At 34.5% G+C, this 19,035-nt stretch overlaps 2 protein-coding genes across 3 annotated transcripts; one reads left to right on the forward strand and one right to left on the reverse strand.

Annotated features, from left to right (window-relative positions):
* Positions 1-1,473: 1,473 nt before the first annotated feature.
* Positions 1,474-3,926, forward strand: LOC136235391 (tubulin alpha-2 chain). Of its 2 annotated transcripts, XM_066025040.1 has the most exons (5): positions 1,474-1,688; positions 2,349-2,583; positions 2,671-3,041; positions 3,156-3,614; positions 3,700-3,926. In XM_066025040.1, exons 1-5 carry the CDS (start codon positions 1,596-1,598, stop codon positions 3,907-3,909), a joined length of 1,368 nt encoding a protein of 455 aa, XP_065881112.1. In that variant the 5' UTR covers positions 1,474-1,595; the 3' UTR covers positions 3,910-3,926. The 2 variants fall into 2 exon arrangements, with proteins under 2 accessions (XP_065881112.1, XP_065881111.1); XM_066025039.1 differs by having other exon boundaries at positions 1,475-1,688; positions 3,156-3,926.
* Positions 3,927-5,110: 1,184 nt separating this feature from the next.
* LOC136201123 (xylulose kinase 2) lies at positions 5,111-9,671 on the reverse strand. The gene is made up of 11 exons (XM_065991706.1): positions 9,491-9,671; positions 8,654-9,308; positions 8,469-8,557; positions 8,064-8,128; positions 7,700-7,755; positions 6,448-6,568; positions 6,294-6,368; positions 6,155-6,208; positions 5,948-6,042; positions 5,689-5,863; positions 5,111-5,608 (listed from the first exon to the last, which is right to left on the reverse strand). The coding sequence occupies exons 1-11, from the start codon at positions 9,547-9,549 to the stop codon at positions 5,376-5,378; spliced, it is 1,677 nt and encodes a 558-aa protein (XP_065847778.1). The 5' UTR covers positions 9,550-9,671; the 3' UTR covers positions 5,111-5,375.
* Positions 9,672-19,035: the final 9,364 nt, after the last annotated feature.

Consider the following 19,035-nt stretch of genomic DNA (forward strand, 5'->3'; position numbering starts at 1 on the left):
AAAATTATCCCGATTAATTCCCGTTTATAAAATGAAATAAAAAATATTTACCTAAAATGTAGACATGGAGAATCAAACACCTAACCAAATAGAACATTGTTAATCGCCTTAACCATCTAAACTTTGGATCAATTTAGGAGTTCTTTAACTCCTGCTACAGCTGCGGTTTTGATTTGTTGTCAAGATTGGTTGAAAACTTCAACTCAAGCTTTCAAGCATGAAGAAGAAGTTGAAGATCTTGATGCTATTGAAGAATGTAATATTTACTTACTAATTATATTTCATAGTTTTATTTTAATTAAATGTTTATGAATACTAACTATATAAATGTTATTTAATTTGTAGAAATTAGTTCTGGTTCTGAAATTCCATCATCTCTTTTATCCATATTTCAATTGGATATCTAAGGTTTTTTTAACCGAATCAAATGCACTTTGGTAAGCATATTTTTTTTTCCTTTTACTTTTTGTTAGTGTGTTGATTAATTTTATTGAAGTGAAAGCTAATTAATTTAACATTTGTTGATTCACTAATATGGTAAATTTTATATGTTTAGGTTGATGTTTGGCTTTTACTGCCTTTGCTTTGGAAAACAAGGAATTTGTTGTGTTAAGAAGATTCAATTACAAATTGGGATGATGATTAGAGAGATTTTGCTAATGAAGTGTTGTCTTTTTTAATTAAAGATAGTTTGTTTTTATGGATTTGTTATTTTGTAACTTTGATTTTGTGGGTTTTTTTTAGCATTGTTGTCTACCGTAACTTTTAATACTTTGATTTTATGGGTTTTTTTAGCATTGTTGTCTATTGTAACTTTTAATGAATGTTGTTTACTTCCTAAAAAAATATCATTTATTTCAAGTTATGTAAGATAATAAAATTTTATAAATTAAATTTTTAATTTATTTTTTAGGACTTAAACTATTAGATATTTATCCGAATCACCGAAAAATTATATTGGAGTGGACCGGAACCGAATCTCCGAATCCCCGAACTGGACTGGACCGAAATTTTGGGGCAATTCAATTCTGGAGATTTATTCTTTCAATCCAATTCTGGAGATTTCCTTTTATTAATTTCAATCCAATACTGGAGATTCATGAATCCCCGACTTGGACCGAACTGTGCCCAGCCCTAACTCTTAGAGATCGATGTTAGTTGAGCAGTATCATCATTGTTGGGCCGTCCCGTCCAAGGTCGCTTAACATAAAACGTAGGATCTACTCTTGGTGGATAGTATAGCCCACATATCATCTGGAAATTCAAATGACACTTATGTAGGGTGGCATAATTGCAATTTGCATAAGTCTAGGGGACCATTTCTAAAGCCAAATTCGAAATTCAAAAATCAAAATTGAGCGGTTAACATTAGTTGGGCCAACCTGGAATAGCCGATAATTCAACGGCTCGTTCTTCAACCATGGTTAATTAACCCATGATTTACAGAACACCTCCTTCTATATATAAATCGCCAAACTGAATCCTTAGATCTCACCAAGTGAGTGCAAGGCGTCTTGATAAACGCCGCTTATACTTTTCATTTCTAATTTCCGTACTCGATTAATTTTGTGTTTTTACATTTCAATTCAAAGAAAATGAGAGAGTGCATTTCGATTCACATTGGTCAGGCCGGTATTCAGGTCGGAAATGCTTGCTGGGAGCTTTATTGCCTTGAGCATGGCATTCAGGTAACATCTATCTCTATCTCTACATTTCAGTTCATTTTGGATCTAGGTAGTATTGCTCCTTTCGCGTTGTAGTTTTTAATTTATTCAGTACCGAAGTCGATCTGCCATTTTGCTTTTTCTGTTCTTGTTACCTTGGATTATGGATCTAGCTAGTACTGTTCCTTTCGTGTTGTACTTACGAAATTTTTATTGGATAGCGAAGTCGATCTGTGATTTTGCGTGTTATCCTATTCGTCTTTTGACCAGATCGATCACTACTTAATCTGAATTATTCCCATGAGCTCTTGTAGATGTACTTAAGACAGATGGACGAGATTTTGATAGAGTTATATGAATAGTTGAGCTATAATTTGCCTTTGATGTTATTTATTGATGGAGTCGGGAAATCTGTGCCCTGTCTTATATTTTCGTCCGTTATTGAATAAAGTTGGAGCTGCTTGATTTGCTTAATCCATGCTTGTACTGATTATAAATTTAAAACTCAATTTATGTGTTAAAATTTGATTTCATCATTATGGTTAATTGACATTATCGGTCTCCTTAGATTTGTTCTGTTGCACCTACTTTTATTGCTCCTTGCCTGACAATGTTTTTGAGCATTTGGCTTTTTTACTTAGTTAATCTGAAATTGAATGGCTCAATTCTACTTTCTTTTTGCAGCCCGATGGCCAGATGCCAAGTGATAAGACTGTCGGTGGGGGAGATGATGCGTTTAACACCTTTTTCAGTGAAACTGGTGCTGGGAAGCATGTCCCTCGTGCTGTTTTTGTTGATCTAGAGCCTACTGTCATTGATGAAGTAAGGACTGGTGCATACCGTCAGCTCTTCCACCCTGAGCAGCTCATCAGCGGCAAAGAAGATGCTGCCAACAACTTTGCCCGTGGCCATTATACCAGTAATGGCTGATGCTGCTCTTGCCATTTAAAATGCCTTCTGAATTTGCTTAAGGGATTTGTTTTTAACTTTGTTTGTGCTGTATCAGTTGGGAAGGAGATAGTTGATCTCTGCTTGGACCGCATCAGAAAGCTCGCTGATAACTGCACTGGTCTCCAGGGATTTTTGGTGTTTAATGCCGTTGGAGGTGGTACTGGTTCTGGTCTTGGGTCACTTCTTTTGGAGCGCCTCTCAGTTGACTATGGCAAAAAATCAAAGCTCGGTTTCACAGTTTATCCATCTCCTCAGGTTTCCACATCTGTTGTGGAGCCATATAACAGTGTCCTTTCAACTCATTCCCTCCTGGAGCACACAGATGTTGCTGTTCTCCTTGACAATGAAGCCATCTATGACATATGCAGGCGCTCTCTTGATATTGAGCGTCCTACATACACCAATCTTAATCGTCTTGTTTCTCAGGTAAATTATGGCCATAACTGGAAACAAGTTCCTCGTTAATTGAATTTTTCCACAAGCTTTGAGCCTGTGAAAATGATTGTGATTGATGTGGACTTTGTGGTTTGTATGGTTCAGGTGATTTCATCCCTCACAGCTTCTCTGAGGTTTGATGGAGCTCTCAATGTGGATGTCACAGAGTTCCAAACTAACCTGGTTCCATATCCCAGGATCCATTTCATGCTTTCCTCTTATGCTCCGGTGATCTCAGCAGAGAAGGCATATCATGAGCAGCTCTCAGTGGCTGAGATAACCAATAGTGCTTTCGAGCCATCATCCATGATGGCCAAGTGTGATCCACGACATGGCAAGTACATGGCCTGCTGCCTGATGTACAGAGGTGATGTTGTGCCCAAGGATGTGAATGCAGCTGTGGCAACAATAAAGACTAAGCGAACTATCCAGTTTGTTGATTGGTGTCCTACTGGATTCAAGTGTGGCATTAACTATCAGCCCCCAACTGTTGTCCCAGGAGGTGACCTAGCCAAGGTGCAGAGGGCTGTGTGCATGATCTCGAATTCTACTAGTGTTGCAGAAGTGTTCTCCCGCATTGATCACAAGTTTGATCTCATGTATGCAAAGCGTGCCTTTGTTCATTGGTATGTTGGTGAGGGTATGGAAGAAGGGGAGTTCTCTGAGGCGAGGGAGGATCTTGCTGCACTTGAGAAGGATTATGAGGAGGTTGGTGCTGAATCTGCTGAAGGGGATGATGGTGATGAAGGGGACGAGTATTAATTGTTTTTCGTGGTTATGGCTATTGGCATATGGTTATGCTTATTGTTTATCTAAAACAATTGTTCTCAATACCATTTGCTGCAAAAATAAAGGATGAGTTGCTTTTATAGATCATATGCTTGTCTAGTTCCTAAACGCAATATTCATTTTAGTTTGACTGACATATGGACTTAGCCACTGAAATATTCTGCAGAATTCACTAACCCAGCCGATATTATGATGCTTTTTTTTTGTGTGTGTGTTTCAAACGCTGTACATATTAGCAGAAATTACTGTCTTCTTAAGGAGAAATTTTACTATTGTTAGGATTTAATGTAGGAGTAAAAACGAATTACAACTTGGAAGGAGCATGTCACATGTAATTTATATTTTTTTGGGGTTAGTATAAGTTATGGAGACTCCACCCATCTTACTCATAAGAGATAGTAGTAAAAGATAGTTTTATGAATTAAACGAGTTATCAAACTATTAGATAATATATGAGATGAGATGGATTATCATAAATCATTTAACAATCAATCTAATTCATCAACTCAGAACTCATAATAAGAGAGAGTTTATACTAACAACCTTGTACAAGTGATTGTAAATTTAATTTTTAATATGTCAAAACTCTAAAATCCTACGAGCCGTTTGATATTTTATGGGGATAGAGATAAACATAAAAGTTGGGATATGGATACGGATAAAAATAAGATGAGAGAGTTTTATTATCTAATGTTTGATATGTAAGATAAGGATAGAGATAAAATGATTCATGTCAGAATTTGCCTGATAACGCTTAAGAGTTAAATTATATTTTAAGAAACTTTAATTCTTTTAACTTTTTAAGTCATTTAAGTGTTGATTAGTATGAGAGAAAGTTAATGTTTACAAAATATGATTCATAGTAAATATGAAGATCCAGATCATTAACCTGAATGAAACGGAACTGCCTTAATCCAAAAGGAAGCTTTGGCTAAACAACTTTAATTCTTGAAATTTTTTATTTTGAAGTCGTTATCGGTCAAATTTGGCAAAGTAAAACAAAATGCAAAATTTTGCAACAACAAATGTAATTTGTAAAGAAAAATACCACAAGCACTTATCGGCAAACCGTATAATCACATGACATCTACTTGTAATTAACCCTATTTATTATTATTTTATTATTATTATTATTTTTTTTTAGTTTGATGTTAGATGTAAAATTTAAATTTGGATTGTAGGTGAAGATAATATCAATAGTAATTATATTTGGATGTTATAGTTGTTACCTGTGAGCTTGATTGTCCCGTCAATAAGGAAAGTCCAAACCAAAATCAAAAGAAATTCAGTTCCATAATCTAATCAGATTCCTCAAATATTCAAGAATCTCAAAACCCCCTTCTATTAGGAATAGAAATCCAATTATTTGTTTATCAAAAAAAAAAAAATCCAATTATTTGAGATGGAAATTGTGGTTTCTAAATGAAGTGCAAAATTAAAATATATTTTCTCCCTTTAACTGATTTCATTTTCATTATTAAGAGTTGCATATATGGAGTGGAGCAATTGAAGAATGAAAAAACCCTAAATGTGAGATCAGCAGCGTCCAAGCTTTTGGACAAGGGAATTTTCTAATTCCATTCTCTTGTTCATGAGTGAAGCATACTTGGAAACCAACTGTTGATTAGCAGCACTTACTGAAAGCTTGCAACTGAGTGCTGAATTATTCAACTTGTCCTTGTACAAGCATGCTATTGGCACAAAACTTCCTTTCTTATTGCATACCCAACCATGTGCACCTCTTAATGCAGCTCCTAGGGACGCTGAATCTGTCAACCACAACTTTTCTAATTAATAAAAGATTTCAATTTCATGCCTTTACTATGCTCAACACATCACAACTGCATACCAGGTCTCTCAACTGTATAAACATCGCAGCCAAATATGGATGCCACTGATTTCAAGATGCTATCATTTGCTGATGCTCCACCAGTAGCTATTATTCGTTTAGGAGGGCTTGGCATTCCAAATCGTTCTGCGTGAGCTCGCATTGACAGGAATTGACCCTCAATAACTGCACGTACCTGAAAATAAAATTGCTCTTTTTGAAGATACACTCTTGCCAGACATCATCATGCATATGTACATAGAAATCACAAGTTACCAACCTCAGATGCAGGATCAAATTCCTGCACTTCTTGTTCCTTCAATCCCTCTGGATTGTCACCAGTGAAATTTTGAAGTGCATAACGATGGATACCAACTATTGGCATAAATGATTATATTGTAAGGCTTTTCTATCAGATGATTAAGTACCAATAAAAAGTAATACAACACAGACATCGAATAAGGTACTAAAAGAAAGTCCAACTAACCAGGAAGAGGAGGAAGAATTTCATGGTCCTTGTAGTAGAACCCAATTTTTCCATCTGTTGCATTGCATACTACAATGAGCAGATGGAACAGAACCATATCAAATAAATCAAGAGTAAATTATCAAACAATCATGTATACCATTAAGAGGTTGCGTTTGCTCTAGAAACTTGTTGAAGACTTCCCAAGATTTCTCAGCACAGCGGTTACGAACATCTAGTTCAAAATTCTCGTCAGACTAAAGAAAATAAATAATAGATATCCTGGTTGGAATGCATAAGAACGAAATTAGTACCTTCACGAGTCAGAGACCCATTTTTGTAGCATAACATCACCATATAACCTTCTGTATCAACAGGATTAGGGAAGACATGCCCTTCTAATCTAGGTTGGGGATCAGCAGCTATCCCAAAAACCTACATGACAAGTTTTTCACGATTGAAAGTCACAAAGCTTGTAGTATCAATCAATATACTATATTCTTAAGTCAGGATTTTGATCAACCCAATATAACATTAAGAACAAATCAAGAGGGGAGTGGCTGAATAATATGACCAATGCTAGACAAAAAAGACACTAGTTTATTTTATATCTCATGCAAGGTAGTAGAAGGAAAGGTAGCACATCGAACCTTCGAGGATAGATTGTGAATTCATAAATGCTTAGCTAATCATACTAGTAAGTTAAACTCTGTTGTGTTGGGTGAGTTAGACTAAAACAAGAAGATAAATTAGGCTAGTTAAAATGGTCATTTGTTATGGGCCAGTGAATAGGATTCATCACAGGTCTATTCACAAGAAAATCCCCATGATTTTCCTTGTTTTTCTTGCTCTTCAAGAGACCTATCTTTGAAGCTCATAAGAATCGAAAAACTCAAACACACTAATATGAAGAAATAGAACTGATATTAATGGTTCTCAAGTGTATATGCTCCACTAACAACACATAAAAGAGAAAATACATAAGAAGATAATCTAATGCAGAATCAAACACTATCCAGCACTAGCCTAAGAAGAGAAACTCTCCTCCCAAGCTTATAGACCAATTCCCAAAATAAGATTGTCAAAAGCCACCTCAACCCTCACAGCGATCACAAATATATAACTCCCAGCTAAGAGACCTTTCACGTTTCCCCTAATATTACCCTCAACTATCCTGTTCTCTATTATCAGAAGCTCCATGGTGATTCCGAGATCACCAAACTCCTTTAGTTCTTATACTTTATGACTGGAAATTCCTAATTATTTTTATTGAATATGATCCTCTTTAAATAGACAAGAAAGAACCTTAAGTGCATAAACTTCTTATCCTGGAAAACTCCTAAGCAATAATAACAACTAACTGAATAATAGAACTCTTATGTAATAAAACTATTAGCTAATAGACTCCTAAATAATTTTGAAAATATTAAAATAGAATCCCTATAGGTAAGGCAACTAAAAACTAGTTGCTGTTTGCTGCGGCAGATTTCTTTCCAATAAAAGCATCTGTTGACTGTAACACCATGGTCTAAAGTGTAGCATATGTGGCTTTATATTTTAACTTACAGTGTCACTGGTGCCAAGGCTTATTGCCAGATCCCCAGGGATGCTAAGGGTTAAACCTGCATTTTCAAGATTTCTTTGGTTAAGAAAAAAATAATGATCAAGAACACAAACAAAAAGGTAATCGTATATGAAGTATCAGAACCATGACAGACGGTCAGTTTGATTTTAATTGTGCTGAATAATTCAACAAATCTATAGTCTAACCTATTTATTATTTAAATTGAAATTATGCTCCTAGTTTTAGATATAAAACATGCTAAAGCATCTCTAATATATACCTTGAACAAGTTCAGCAAAAAGTTTATTACACATGAAACCAATTAAGCAATTCCCTAATTAAGAAGGGACAAAGGAAATCAGTTACCTGCTAAACTGTTGGGATTATCTCCAGACCACTGAACAACCAGACAGTCTTTGTTAAATTTAAACCTACAAGGGAATTGGTAAAGTTTTCAAGGTGCCAATCCACAAAATCCAAATAATGAGGAAGCACAAGGACAAATATGAAATGAGTCATATGCAGAACATATTGCAAGCATGCCTGGAGTAAAATCAATAGCATATCCTAATAATGATTCGTTGTGAACCGTTAACAAGTTCAAAACCAACCGTTTCTCAATGTTATTTAGCATACTTAAAGAGAATCTTTTGACTCTACTAATATATAGTCCTTGATTTCACCATCTATGGTAGCTAATAGGAATTACAAATTTATAGTATCCAGGAAACACAATGAGGAAAAAGCAAACAAAAATAGGTTTCTGCCTACCTCTCCACAAAATATGGAGCAATATGACCTGCAACATCATAAGCAGGGGCCAATTTTCCAACCTTTTCCTCCAGACCTGGAGCTGTGGCCTGTAAATGACATTAGGATTTCAAAAGCATGTAATAAACTTTCCGATATGCAAAGATTAAATATAATACATAAATCATATTTTACAGAAAACAAACCTCTAAAGCTATTTTAGACCAGGCTCTTTGCTTTATATCCATCAAATTCATGCCAGAACCATCAGTATGATCAATACAAGCATAAGCCCCGAGAAAAAGAGACGCCATAAATGAGCTAACAAGGGAAATCCTCTCAGTATCATTATAAGCCTCTGGCTGTGTCTGAAATATCTTCCTAATCTGTGGACCTGTGAATCTTTCATACGCCCGCGAGCCAGTAAGTTTTGACAACTCCAAAGCTCCACCAATAGCCTTTTCAATCTCTCTACATTGTAGTGTGGTACTACTATCCATCCAAATTGGTGATTGTTTGATAGAAAAGGCATTGCCAAGCTGATCAACCAGAGATTTTTTAGGGTCCAAAGACGATAGTGTCGCAGAACTGGCTTTCTTCCAATAAACACTACCATGTTGCTGTCCACTGCCAGAAAGAGCAGCAACTTTCCCAAAATCAAAACCGGAATTCATAAGCCTCTGAAGAACGAGATCAAGAGCTTCCACCCACATTAATGTGGGTGAAACAATTTTTCCATTGTCAGACGGGTCTCTATAAACTCCGTCTTTCGTCTTATAATGGGGCAAATCGGAGTCAAAGTGAACCAGCTCCGATTTAATAACGTTGAGATTTGAGTCCAGAACAGTAGCCTTCAGGGACCTTTAAAGCAATCAAATTTCACCCAATTATCTATCATTATAATTGCAATTTGATCATAATAATTCACGTGCAACCACATTAAAAATTAAGAATTTAAAGGAAAAAAGAAATATCCCATCAACGATCAATGAAGCGGGGGTCCTTACAATTTGGTACATAGAAAGAAACAGCAAGAGACTTACTGCGTAGAGCTGTCGAATCCAAGAAACAGGGAGTCATTAGGGAGAGATACGTTGTCCATCCTCCACGAGAAATTGTCTATACCAATAGAACTCAGAAAATCCAGGAACTTTATAAATCAGCAATTTCATTTAAAAACTATTTGTTTGGATTTTGGATAATAATGAGCGATTAGAGCATCTGCAAAGCTCACCATAAGTGGGTCTTATAACTGTACCCGGTAATACCTCACCATAAAAAGTATACATGGGAAGAGTAAGAGTAATTAAAAAATTAACAGTAGTATTATTTGATGTTTGGATATTTTAATTTAGTGTTTATTTGTATGTATAATTATTAATAACTAGTCGAAAACCCGTGCGATGCACGTGATATGAAACTTTTATATAATTTAGATAAATAAATAAATTAACATATTTATTTTTAAGTAATTTTATATCATGCTATGCTATGAAATTTTTTTATATTATGTATATTTGAAATTAATATATATTTTTTTTATTGATAATTCAAATTAAATTAAATTAATTTTGAAAATGATTGATTAATTTTTTTATATACTTTTAATTAAAGGTAAATGATTTATTTATTTTTACAAAATTGAATAATTTGTACATTTTAGTAATTTTAATACATTTTCATATTTTTTTTATAGCTGAAATTCTATGAAATAATAATAAAATAGGAGATTAATTAAGAAATATATTAGAATATAATGAAAAACCAAAAGTTGAATTAAACTACAATTAAAATTAAATATTATATTTACGATACAAAAGAATTACAATCTATGTTAAACAAAATTTGAATTAAATTACAATTAAAATTAAATATTAAATCTATGATACAAAATAATTACAACTTATGTTAAAATGGAAGCAACATCAATATACTATGCTAAAAACTATTACAGCCAATACTTATCTAATATTGCATATGAAGAAACTTTATCAATTCAATATGTTACATATAAAAAAATAAATTCATAAGAATTAGTCACAAATTCATCTTGATGATAATCATTTTGTTTGATGGAAGATCACCAAGTATTCGAATTCAATTATTCATTCTGCTACAATAATCCAATATATCCAATTGAGTCAGCTTAAGGTGATGATTTATCATATTTTCATATTGTAATATCTCATCAAGACATTCAATCAATTTGTTCTTCATTCTTTCACTATATAGAATATCTGGCATGCTTGCAGATATCACTTATTTGACTTTATTAATATTTTCTAATAATTATATATTCTTGAATTTTGTAAGCAAGAAAAAAAAATAAAAGAATAGAAAACAAAAATGAAGAGACAAAAAAAGATAATTAGGAGAGAACTATCTTCCTCTCGTTTTTTTTTTTCGAAAATAAGAGAGAATGCCAAGATATAAGCATATAAAGAGGAGAGTGGAAATATTTTTACCCATTAATTAAATTTTTTATTTTTTCTTAATGAAGTATTAAGTCCATAAATTAAGTTTAGTTAAATAGAATTAAATTACAATTGTAACTACTCAGGACAAAAAAAATGTTTTATAATTAATATGTGAAATTAATTCTATTAATTAGAATCGTTATGCTCAACATTTGAGAATTTGAAGAGATTCAAATAATGATATTTTTTAATTAATATTTTTCAACAACTTGTCCTATGATCATGTTTCATTTTCTTGTGTTAAAAACTCTTGAAATACTAACAATTTTGTACAGATCACAATATAATAGTTAAAAACTATATAATCCAATGTTGCAAAAATAATTATCTCAATATCCTATAATTAATGTACATTTTTAGGATTTTGAGCATCAAAATTTATTTTTATTTACCTTCGTATCTAGCATAATCCAAATTCTTCAAGAATAAATATCTTATCAAGTGTATTAGATGCTTACAATCTCTTTGTCTAGAGAGCTGAGAAAAAATAACTTCTTGGGAATAATAATAATAATATAACATAATTTATAATTGAAATAAACGTTAATTGTAAGTATAATATTTCAATACCTCTTTAATATTTTATTCAATATGTCTCCAATTTCAATGAACAACTATGGTGTAAAACTTTATATCTATTTGTACCAAAATGCATAAAAATAAAAATACAATCCATATCAGTTAGATTAACTCAAACTAAAAAAATGAGTGGATTTCACCAGGTTCCGAATTAGAAAAATTAATCTAACTTCAATTAAAGCTAAAAATTGAGTTCATATAAAGCCGAAAATCTAAGTTTTAGTTAGAGTTAATAATCGAAACGATAACACTTAACAACATATACTAAAAAGAATGCAAATATATAAAATCATTATTTTAGTCATTTTGAAAGAAAAAAAACAAATAAAAAGGAAAACATGGATAAGCTAGCGAGAGGTATACAACCTGAGTAACGGCAGAAATGGAATTTCATCTCTTAAAGATAAAATTATAGCAACTATTGTTTAATAAAAATAAAACAACAACACAATTGATAACAAAAATAACTACAATATATGAAAAAATCGAATAATTACCTTGAGAAACATAAGAATTTCTTATAATTTTTGACACTTTTGTGTTTTCCAATTTTAGTTCTCCATGCATCTTCTATTTCTATCGGATTTCTTCAATTGGAGATATCAGTTTGAAAAAAAAGACAAATAAAAAAGAAAACATGGATAAGGTAATGAGAGGTATGGAACCGGGGTAACGGCAGAAATGGATCTGAAAGATGAAAATATAACAATTATTGTTTAATAAAAAATAAAACAACAACACAATTGAGAACAAAATAACTACAATATATGAAAAAAAAAATCGAATAATTACCTTCAGAAATATGATACTATCTATCATGGCCAATGAATATGACAGTATAGAACCTGGATAACGGCAGAAATAGATTTGAAAGATGAAATTATAAAAACTATTGTTTAATAAAAATAAAACAACAACACAATTGAGAACAAAATAACTACAATATATGAAAAAAAATTCGAATAATTACCTTCAGAAATATGATACTATCTATCATGGCCAATGAATACGATGGTGAAATTCTATCTATCATTAAACCTGGGCATGGGCCGGGCTGGGCCGGGCTCGGACCGGGCCTGTCGGGCTTTTGATAAAGTCTGGCGAGCCCAAGCCCAGCCCAGTCCGTAAGAAATTTAATCGGGCTCGGGCTGGACTCGGGCCGAAGATATGAATCCCAAGCCCGCCCGTCCAAGCCCATCTATATATTAAAAAATATATTATAACTTATATTTACATATTATAATTTATATAAAAATGAATATATTATAATTTATATAAATATATATATATATATATATATATATATATATATTATAAGTTAAACAACAAACTTTTTTTTTGAAATATATAACAGCAAAGTTTTTTTTGAAAAAATTATTTATATTTATATTTATGTTTATAAAAATATATTATAATTTATATAAATATATATATATATATTATATATATATAGTATACCGGGCCGGGTCGGGTCGGGCCTACCCGATATAAAAGTTGTAAAGCCCAAGCCCGCCCAGTTTTTGGCGGGCTGATACGGGCTTGGGCCGGGCCGGGCCTAACAGTATTTCCATGTGTCCAAGCCCGGCTAAATGGGCCTGGGACCGGGCCGGGCGGGCGGGCTCGCCGGCCCATGCCCAGGTCTATCTATCATGCTTTATATAGAAGTTTATTTGTGACTTTTGAATTTTCTTTGCTTTGTGTTTTTTCATCTTCATGCAACTCTTACTTTCTTTTATTATTTTAATTAATGAGCTAGTAATTGTTTAATATATTATAAATATAAATTTATTATTTTTAATTAATTAAATCTTTTTAATTTTAATTTTTTACTACGATGACAACTCATCAAAAAAGCCTCTAAAACACTTCTCTTCATTTCTCTCTGCTTCCGCTATTATATATAGTATAGATGTATATTAATTTTAAATCATATCAAAATTAAATATTGTAATTTAATAAATAGAATTACTAAAATTAGATAACATATAAATTCTTATTAATTAAGATAATACATGTAATTAAAAATTTAATACACTTAACATAAAATAACAATAATTTCAGATACTACATTGAAAACAAATTGTTAAAGTTAATAATAATAAAAATATATGATAAGGTATATGAACTTGACCCATCAAGCCCACCAGAGCACAAACTAAGGTCCAAGCCCATCAAGAGAAGTCTATAAATACACACACAATGAAGAACATAGGTACATGATTTTTTCCATTCTGCACTTCGACTATATGTTTATTACCCCTACCTAGAATCACTAACTGTCTTGACCATCGAGTGTCTTCAGGGACCGATCCCCTCACAGGGACGACATTCGCAGGATCGAGCATCTCGAAGGGACACCTACTATGGACAAAATTCCATCCCGGCCACTGTAGTTCGAATAACTAATTATTTGGTGCGGTGAACGTGGACTACGAGTGACCTCAGCACATCGGAAGAATGCAGACGCCAACTGAGTCTACCCCAGCGAAGGAACCTGCGATCGGAGCGGCAAGCTCCATGACAAATGAGCTCCAACTTGTGCCAGCGCTCCCCATCCCCCCCCCCCCCCACCACGAACCTGGCTCCCCTGTTGGAGGAGATTGACCCGACTGAGGAAGAAGCATATAGCACCTCACAGCTTCTCAGCGTGATACACGATTTCCAAACTACTCAAGCTGTTCATACAGCAGCCCAGATGAAGATCATTGAGCAGCAAAGCTTGCAAGACGAGAACGCTAAAATCTGGCAGTACCTCAAGGACATCGCGGAACCGCGACGAGCGAGCATGGCCGCTGGAGAACCCGCCGCCCTGATTACCTCTGTGGAGGTCCAGCTGGGAAGTTCAATAATTTCGCCAATAGGAAGAGTGGCAGGCCCCGAGCCCCCATCGACCGCGGGTAGCGAGGATCTGTTGGAGCTAAAGATTCAGCGTTTCCTTGACAAGTGGGCCCTCGGAGGGGTCATGGGGGCAGCATCACATCTAGTAAAACTCCGCTGGTGCAAGGATTATTGAAACCAAATTTCCGTGAGACTGGAAGGCGCTTCGCCTATCGCAGTATATAGGGACGGAGGACCCCAATGACCATGTAGCTTCTTTTATGAGCACCATAAACCTCTACTCCAAGGATGAGGATCTTATGTGCAAAGTCTTTCCCACAACGCTCTCTGGAAGCGCACAAGAATAGTACCGGGGCCTGGCGCCCGAATCCATAGAATCATTTGATCTCTTGAAGGATCATTTCCTATCGAGATTCGCCGTGGCCGCGAAAGTAAGAAAGATTAGCTCCGACCTTAACGGCCTCAAACAGCGACCCACAGAACCACTACGCAACTTGCTCTCCAGATTCCACCATATGGCCTCTCAGGTCCAAGGGCTCAACTTGGAGGTGGCACATGACACTCTAGCAAAAGGACGTCCTACGAACTCCTCAAACAGAAATGCTTCAGGAAGATGCCTCGATCATTCGGGGAACTGATGACCATGGCCCAAACTTTCGTCCGATATGACGATTGCGACCGTCCAGCGGGCTACGAGGAGTCGGAGAAGGACAAGGCTAGAGGAGATTCTCGGAGGGAGGAGAAAGGTAAGGTGTCAGGAGATGCCCGCGATGCGGGTCGAGGATGCAAGGAAGATGCTCCCATCCCTTACCACCCGCGGATCGAAGCAGTTACCTTTGACAGAAAAGGCGACAGGGCACATGGGAAGGAGATCCATTACACCTCGCAGCATGTCCCAAGAAGATACACGCATCAGACGTCACCGGAGGACAAGGGCAAAACCTGTATTAAGAAAGAATATTGCAAATATCACAAGTCTTCCGGCCACTCGACAGAGAAATGTCACCAGCTGCAGAAAGAAATCGACAGGATCACGGAGCAGGGTGCACCCCCCGAGGATTCCTAGATAGAGGGAGCATAGCCCGAAGCAAAGGGAAACCACCCGAACCGAAGATGCCAAAAGACTGAGGTTTCAAGGGGAAATCTGTTGGGGTTTAGTGTCCTATAAGACAATTGTTCTAGGATACAAACTTAATGTAAATGAAGTGTTCTTTATATCATTTGTTTTAATGAGATATATGTTTCGTAACTATATAAAGGCAATCCCCTTTTAAGAACTAAATAAAGTCTAATAAAAGGAAATCTGTAAGTTTGTTTAAAGTGATTATAAAGTGTTCATACAAGCATGAAGTGAGACGAAACTTTGTAATAAACTAATAAACTTAAAACCACCCCAAGTCAAGTAATATATTTAGGATTGACATATCACTATTGAGACTTGTATGTAACAATGTCTTCTGTCCGACAGAAAGCTGATCTCACAAGCTTCATATATATAGATATCTGGACAGTTACATGGATCCGATGAAAAGTAGTTCATTAGGAATGGGGACCCGACTTGAGATAACAGGATGGGTAGATTCATCCTTGTCACCTGTTCATCTCATTGGTATTAATAGGTATAAATAATCCTCAGACTCAAAGGAATGTTAATTGGTCATTCTGGATTACTGATTGTGACGTTTTGATCCTGTTGTAACACGATCCTTAACAGAGATGACTCTGGGGTGTGAACAGCAGAGGTTGGGTATCACAGGAGGTGATTGCGGGATCGTTATACATTGGATTGAGCATTTATCACTCCCGATAAATGGGAGATATGTCCATGGATCGCTTGTGGAAGTCTTGACTCTAAATCCTTGCAAGGTGATAGCTTAAGATTGAAATACGGATTTCTCTTAACCTATCTAATTGGAGTTGACTCGGCCTAGACAAGTAAAACGAATGTCTCGCTATATGTGACTTGACATTATCCATAGTCATAAGATTCAGTTCAAGGACGTAGTTGATAAAGGATCGAATTATACCGTAACTAATACGGAAAAGTCAATGACAGAATCAACTTGTCTTCTTATAGCTCTAGGGGAATGATTACGGACTTGCTAATCACATACTTTATACATCATTCCGTTATGCAAAGATTAAATATAATTCTTTGAAAAATTAATTTAATAAGTTGCATACAGCTAGAAGCAATAAGAACCCAATGGGTCACACATAAGACTTGGAACCCAAAAGAGAGACATATGCTAATTAATTGACGGAAGCCCAACTGAGCCCAATAAGGCCCATTACTAAGGGGGGCGATTTTATGTATGTTAAATACATAAATGATTAATTTGATTTTATCAAATCCTAATTAGATTAGGATTATGAATTAAATTAATTAAATGATAAATAAGTTAGGAGTTTTAATTAGATTATATTACTCTTATTATTATCCAATAAGGTTATTATTATTATCTTTTATATATTAGATATATTAATAGATAATAATTAAGAATTCTATTCCGAATTAAATTCTTATTTCAATAACCTAATTCTATCTAACTAAGGATTGGATAGAAAGATTATAAATACCCCCTAAGGGATTTTCGAAATCCACCCCTAGAGAATTTTGAATTCCTACCCTAAAGCAAGAGAGAGAATTTCGACCCCTAGCTCGAGGACGAGATTTTCTACTGCTTCCTTCCGTTCAATTGATTTTCATCTCTTTCTCTTTATCCTTGATCTTGTGTTGATTAATTAGAGACAATCTACTTTGGTTGTTTTAAACGGTTGATTCTAACTTGATCTTCCATTGTTTTGTTTTGTGCTCGGGAACTCGAAGTAAGAGTTGTGGGCACTTCGTTTGCAACGGTAGATAGAACTTCTGAAAGGTATTTCTTTTATCCCTCTTTATATGAAATAACGATTAACGGATCTTGGGGTTAATGGAAATAGGTTAAAATTTTTATATTTCCGCTGCTATTCGTTAGCCTATTTTCCTTCAGTGGTATCAGAGCATGCGTTAAATCCGTTATTTCATATATGAAAATTTAGAAGTTTTTCAATCAGGTTGAATAAATATTTATAGTTAGGTTAATTAACAAAACTGTTTTGATTAATTAGTTCTAAAAGATAAATAAGTTTTAATTAATTGTTAATTAAAATAAGTTATGCACATGTTCCTAATAATTTTGGTTGATAATCATTATAACAAAATCTATTAGTTTTATGGTTAGATTGATAAAATCAGTTTTATTTATTCTAAAAGATAAAACGGAAAATCTATAATAGTTTTTCCTATTTTCTGAAAATCGTTTTAAAACTAATATATATATATATATATAAAAAAAATATTACAGCAGCTCGGGTCGCGCCTTACGGCGTGACCCGACTGCTGTCGCGCGGTTGCTGTCGCGCAGCAGCAACCGCGCGCGGCGCCTGGCCGCCGCTGCCGCAAGGTAGCGGCGGATCAGACGCCTAGGGCTGCTGCCAAACGGCAGCAGCCCGTTCTCGGGCCCGGCCCGAGACCCATTTGATTTTAAATCGTTTAAAATTAGTTATATATATATGTTTCAGAAATTAATAGTTTTCTGTTTTGATTATCGAATGAAAATTTATTTAAAAGTTTGTTTTACCTATTTGTAAATCAAAAAGGTTTTAAATGAATTAAAATCAAAATAATTGGGACGTGCATAATTAAAGTTTTGTATAGTTATATTAATCTAAAAGTTTAATATAAAAGGATACGAAACTGTTAGAAGTAAAATTGGATGAAAGTTAATTTGATGAGTTAATGTGATTAACCTAAATATTACATAAAATACTTATGTAATCAACCAATTAAATTTATTTAATTGAGTTTATGCATGTTTAGAGTTATGAACATATTTGGACCCTCTTTTAGTCTTTTGGTATTTTTGAAATAGGACCTGCGAGTCCTACCTTTCTACTATCTATTGTAATTTCTCCTCTCATCTAATTCCCTTCAATTCAATTGAAGTTTTCTTTAGTAGAATAGAAATTAATATGTAATTTCATGGCGCCATGGAGAAGACGGAGGACCTAAAGAGAAATATGTAATAGTTAGTATTTCCCTAGGTTTGGCCTTTTATTCCGTCTCTGGCTCGACGGAATAATTTAGATAATATGTGCATAACGCCAATGTATGTGTCTGATGTATGCTAAAGCAAATCAAGACTAAGTTAGATTATGAGACCTAAAATAAAATCCCTCATTAAAAAGTTAAGTAAATAAACAAGTTATTAAATTCGGTTGCCCCTCCCTAATATTATAATTCAGCCGGCAGTACTGGGGGCCTTTGGGTTGTTGAGCAAACTCAAGCTCGGGGTCTTACGGTAACACCTGAATTATCGAAAATCACTTTTCATGAATATGAGGTAATACTTAAATTAGATTATGATAATTGGATGAGCAAACTCATGTTGTCATAAACTAATGAGCAAGATGGTTGAGATTAATGTGAATAGCATATTAGTTACTAATGTGGTTAGTAACCCAATAACCTATTAATCACATTAAAGATGTGATTGATTACATGAATCTACCTAACGAATGAGACTAGCTTGTTGAGCAAACTCAAGGCAAAATCTCAGGAGTTAAGATCCTAGCTCAATAAAGGATTTGTGAAATTCTTCGAATTAATATGGAGGGCTATTAATTTGGCAAAATAGTGGGAGCAGTCTAAA

The sequence above is a fragment of the Euphorbia lathyris genome, chromosome 7 (assembly GCF_963576675.1).
Source record: "Euphorbia lathyris chromosome 7, ddEupLath1.1, whole genome shotgun sequence".
NCBI classification, from domain to species: Eukaryota; Viridiplantae; Streptophyta; class Magnoliopsida; order Malpighiales; family Euphorbiaceae; genus Euphorbia; species Euphorbia lathyris.

Coding starts and splice junctions, on each gene's coding strand:
- LOC136201123 (XM_065991706.1), bottom strand. CDS start 9,549: ATGGACAACGTATCTCTCCCTAATGACTCCCTGTTTCTTGGATTCGAC. Junction 6,569..7,699: donor GCCTTGGCACCAGTGACACT/GTAAGTTAAAAT, acceptor CTTGTCATGTAG/GTTTTTGGGATAGCTGCTGA. Junction 5,609..5,688: donor TTATACAGTTGAGAGACCTG/GTATGCAGTTGT, acceptor TGTGGTTGACAG/ATTCAGCGTCCCTAGGAGCT.
- LOC136235391 (XM_066025040.1), top strand. CDS start 1,596: ATGAGAGAGTGCATTTCGATTCACATTGGTCAGGCCGGTATTCAGGTC. Junction 3,042..3,155: donor TTAATCGTCTTGTTTCTCAG/GTAAATTATGGC, acceptor TGTATGGTTCAG/GTGATTTCATCCCTCACAGC. Junction 3,615..3,699: donor ATTCTACTAGTGTTGCAGAA/GTGTTCTCCCGC, acceptor AGGGTATGGAAG/AAGGGGAGTTCTCTGAGGCG.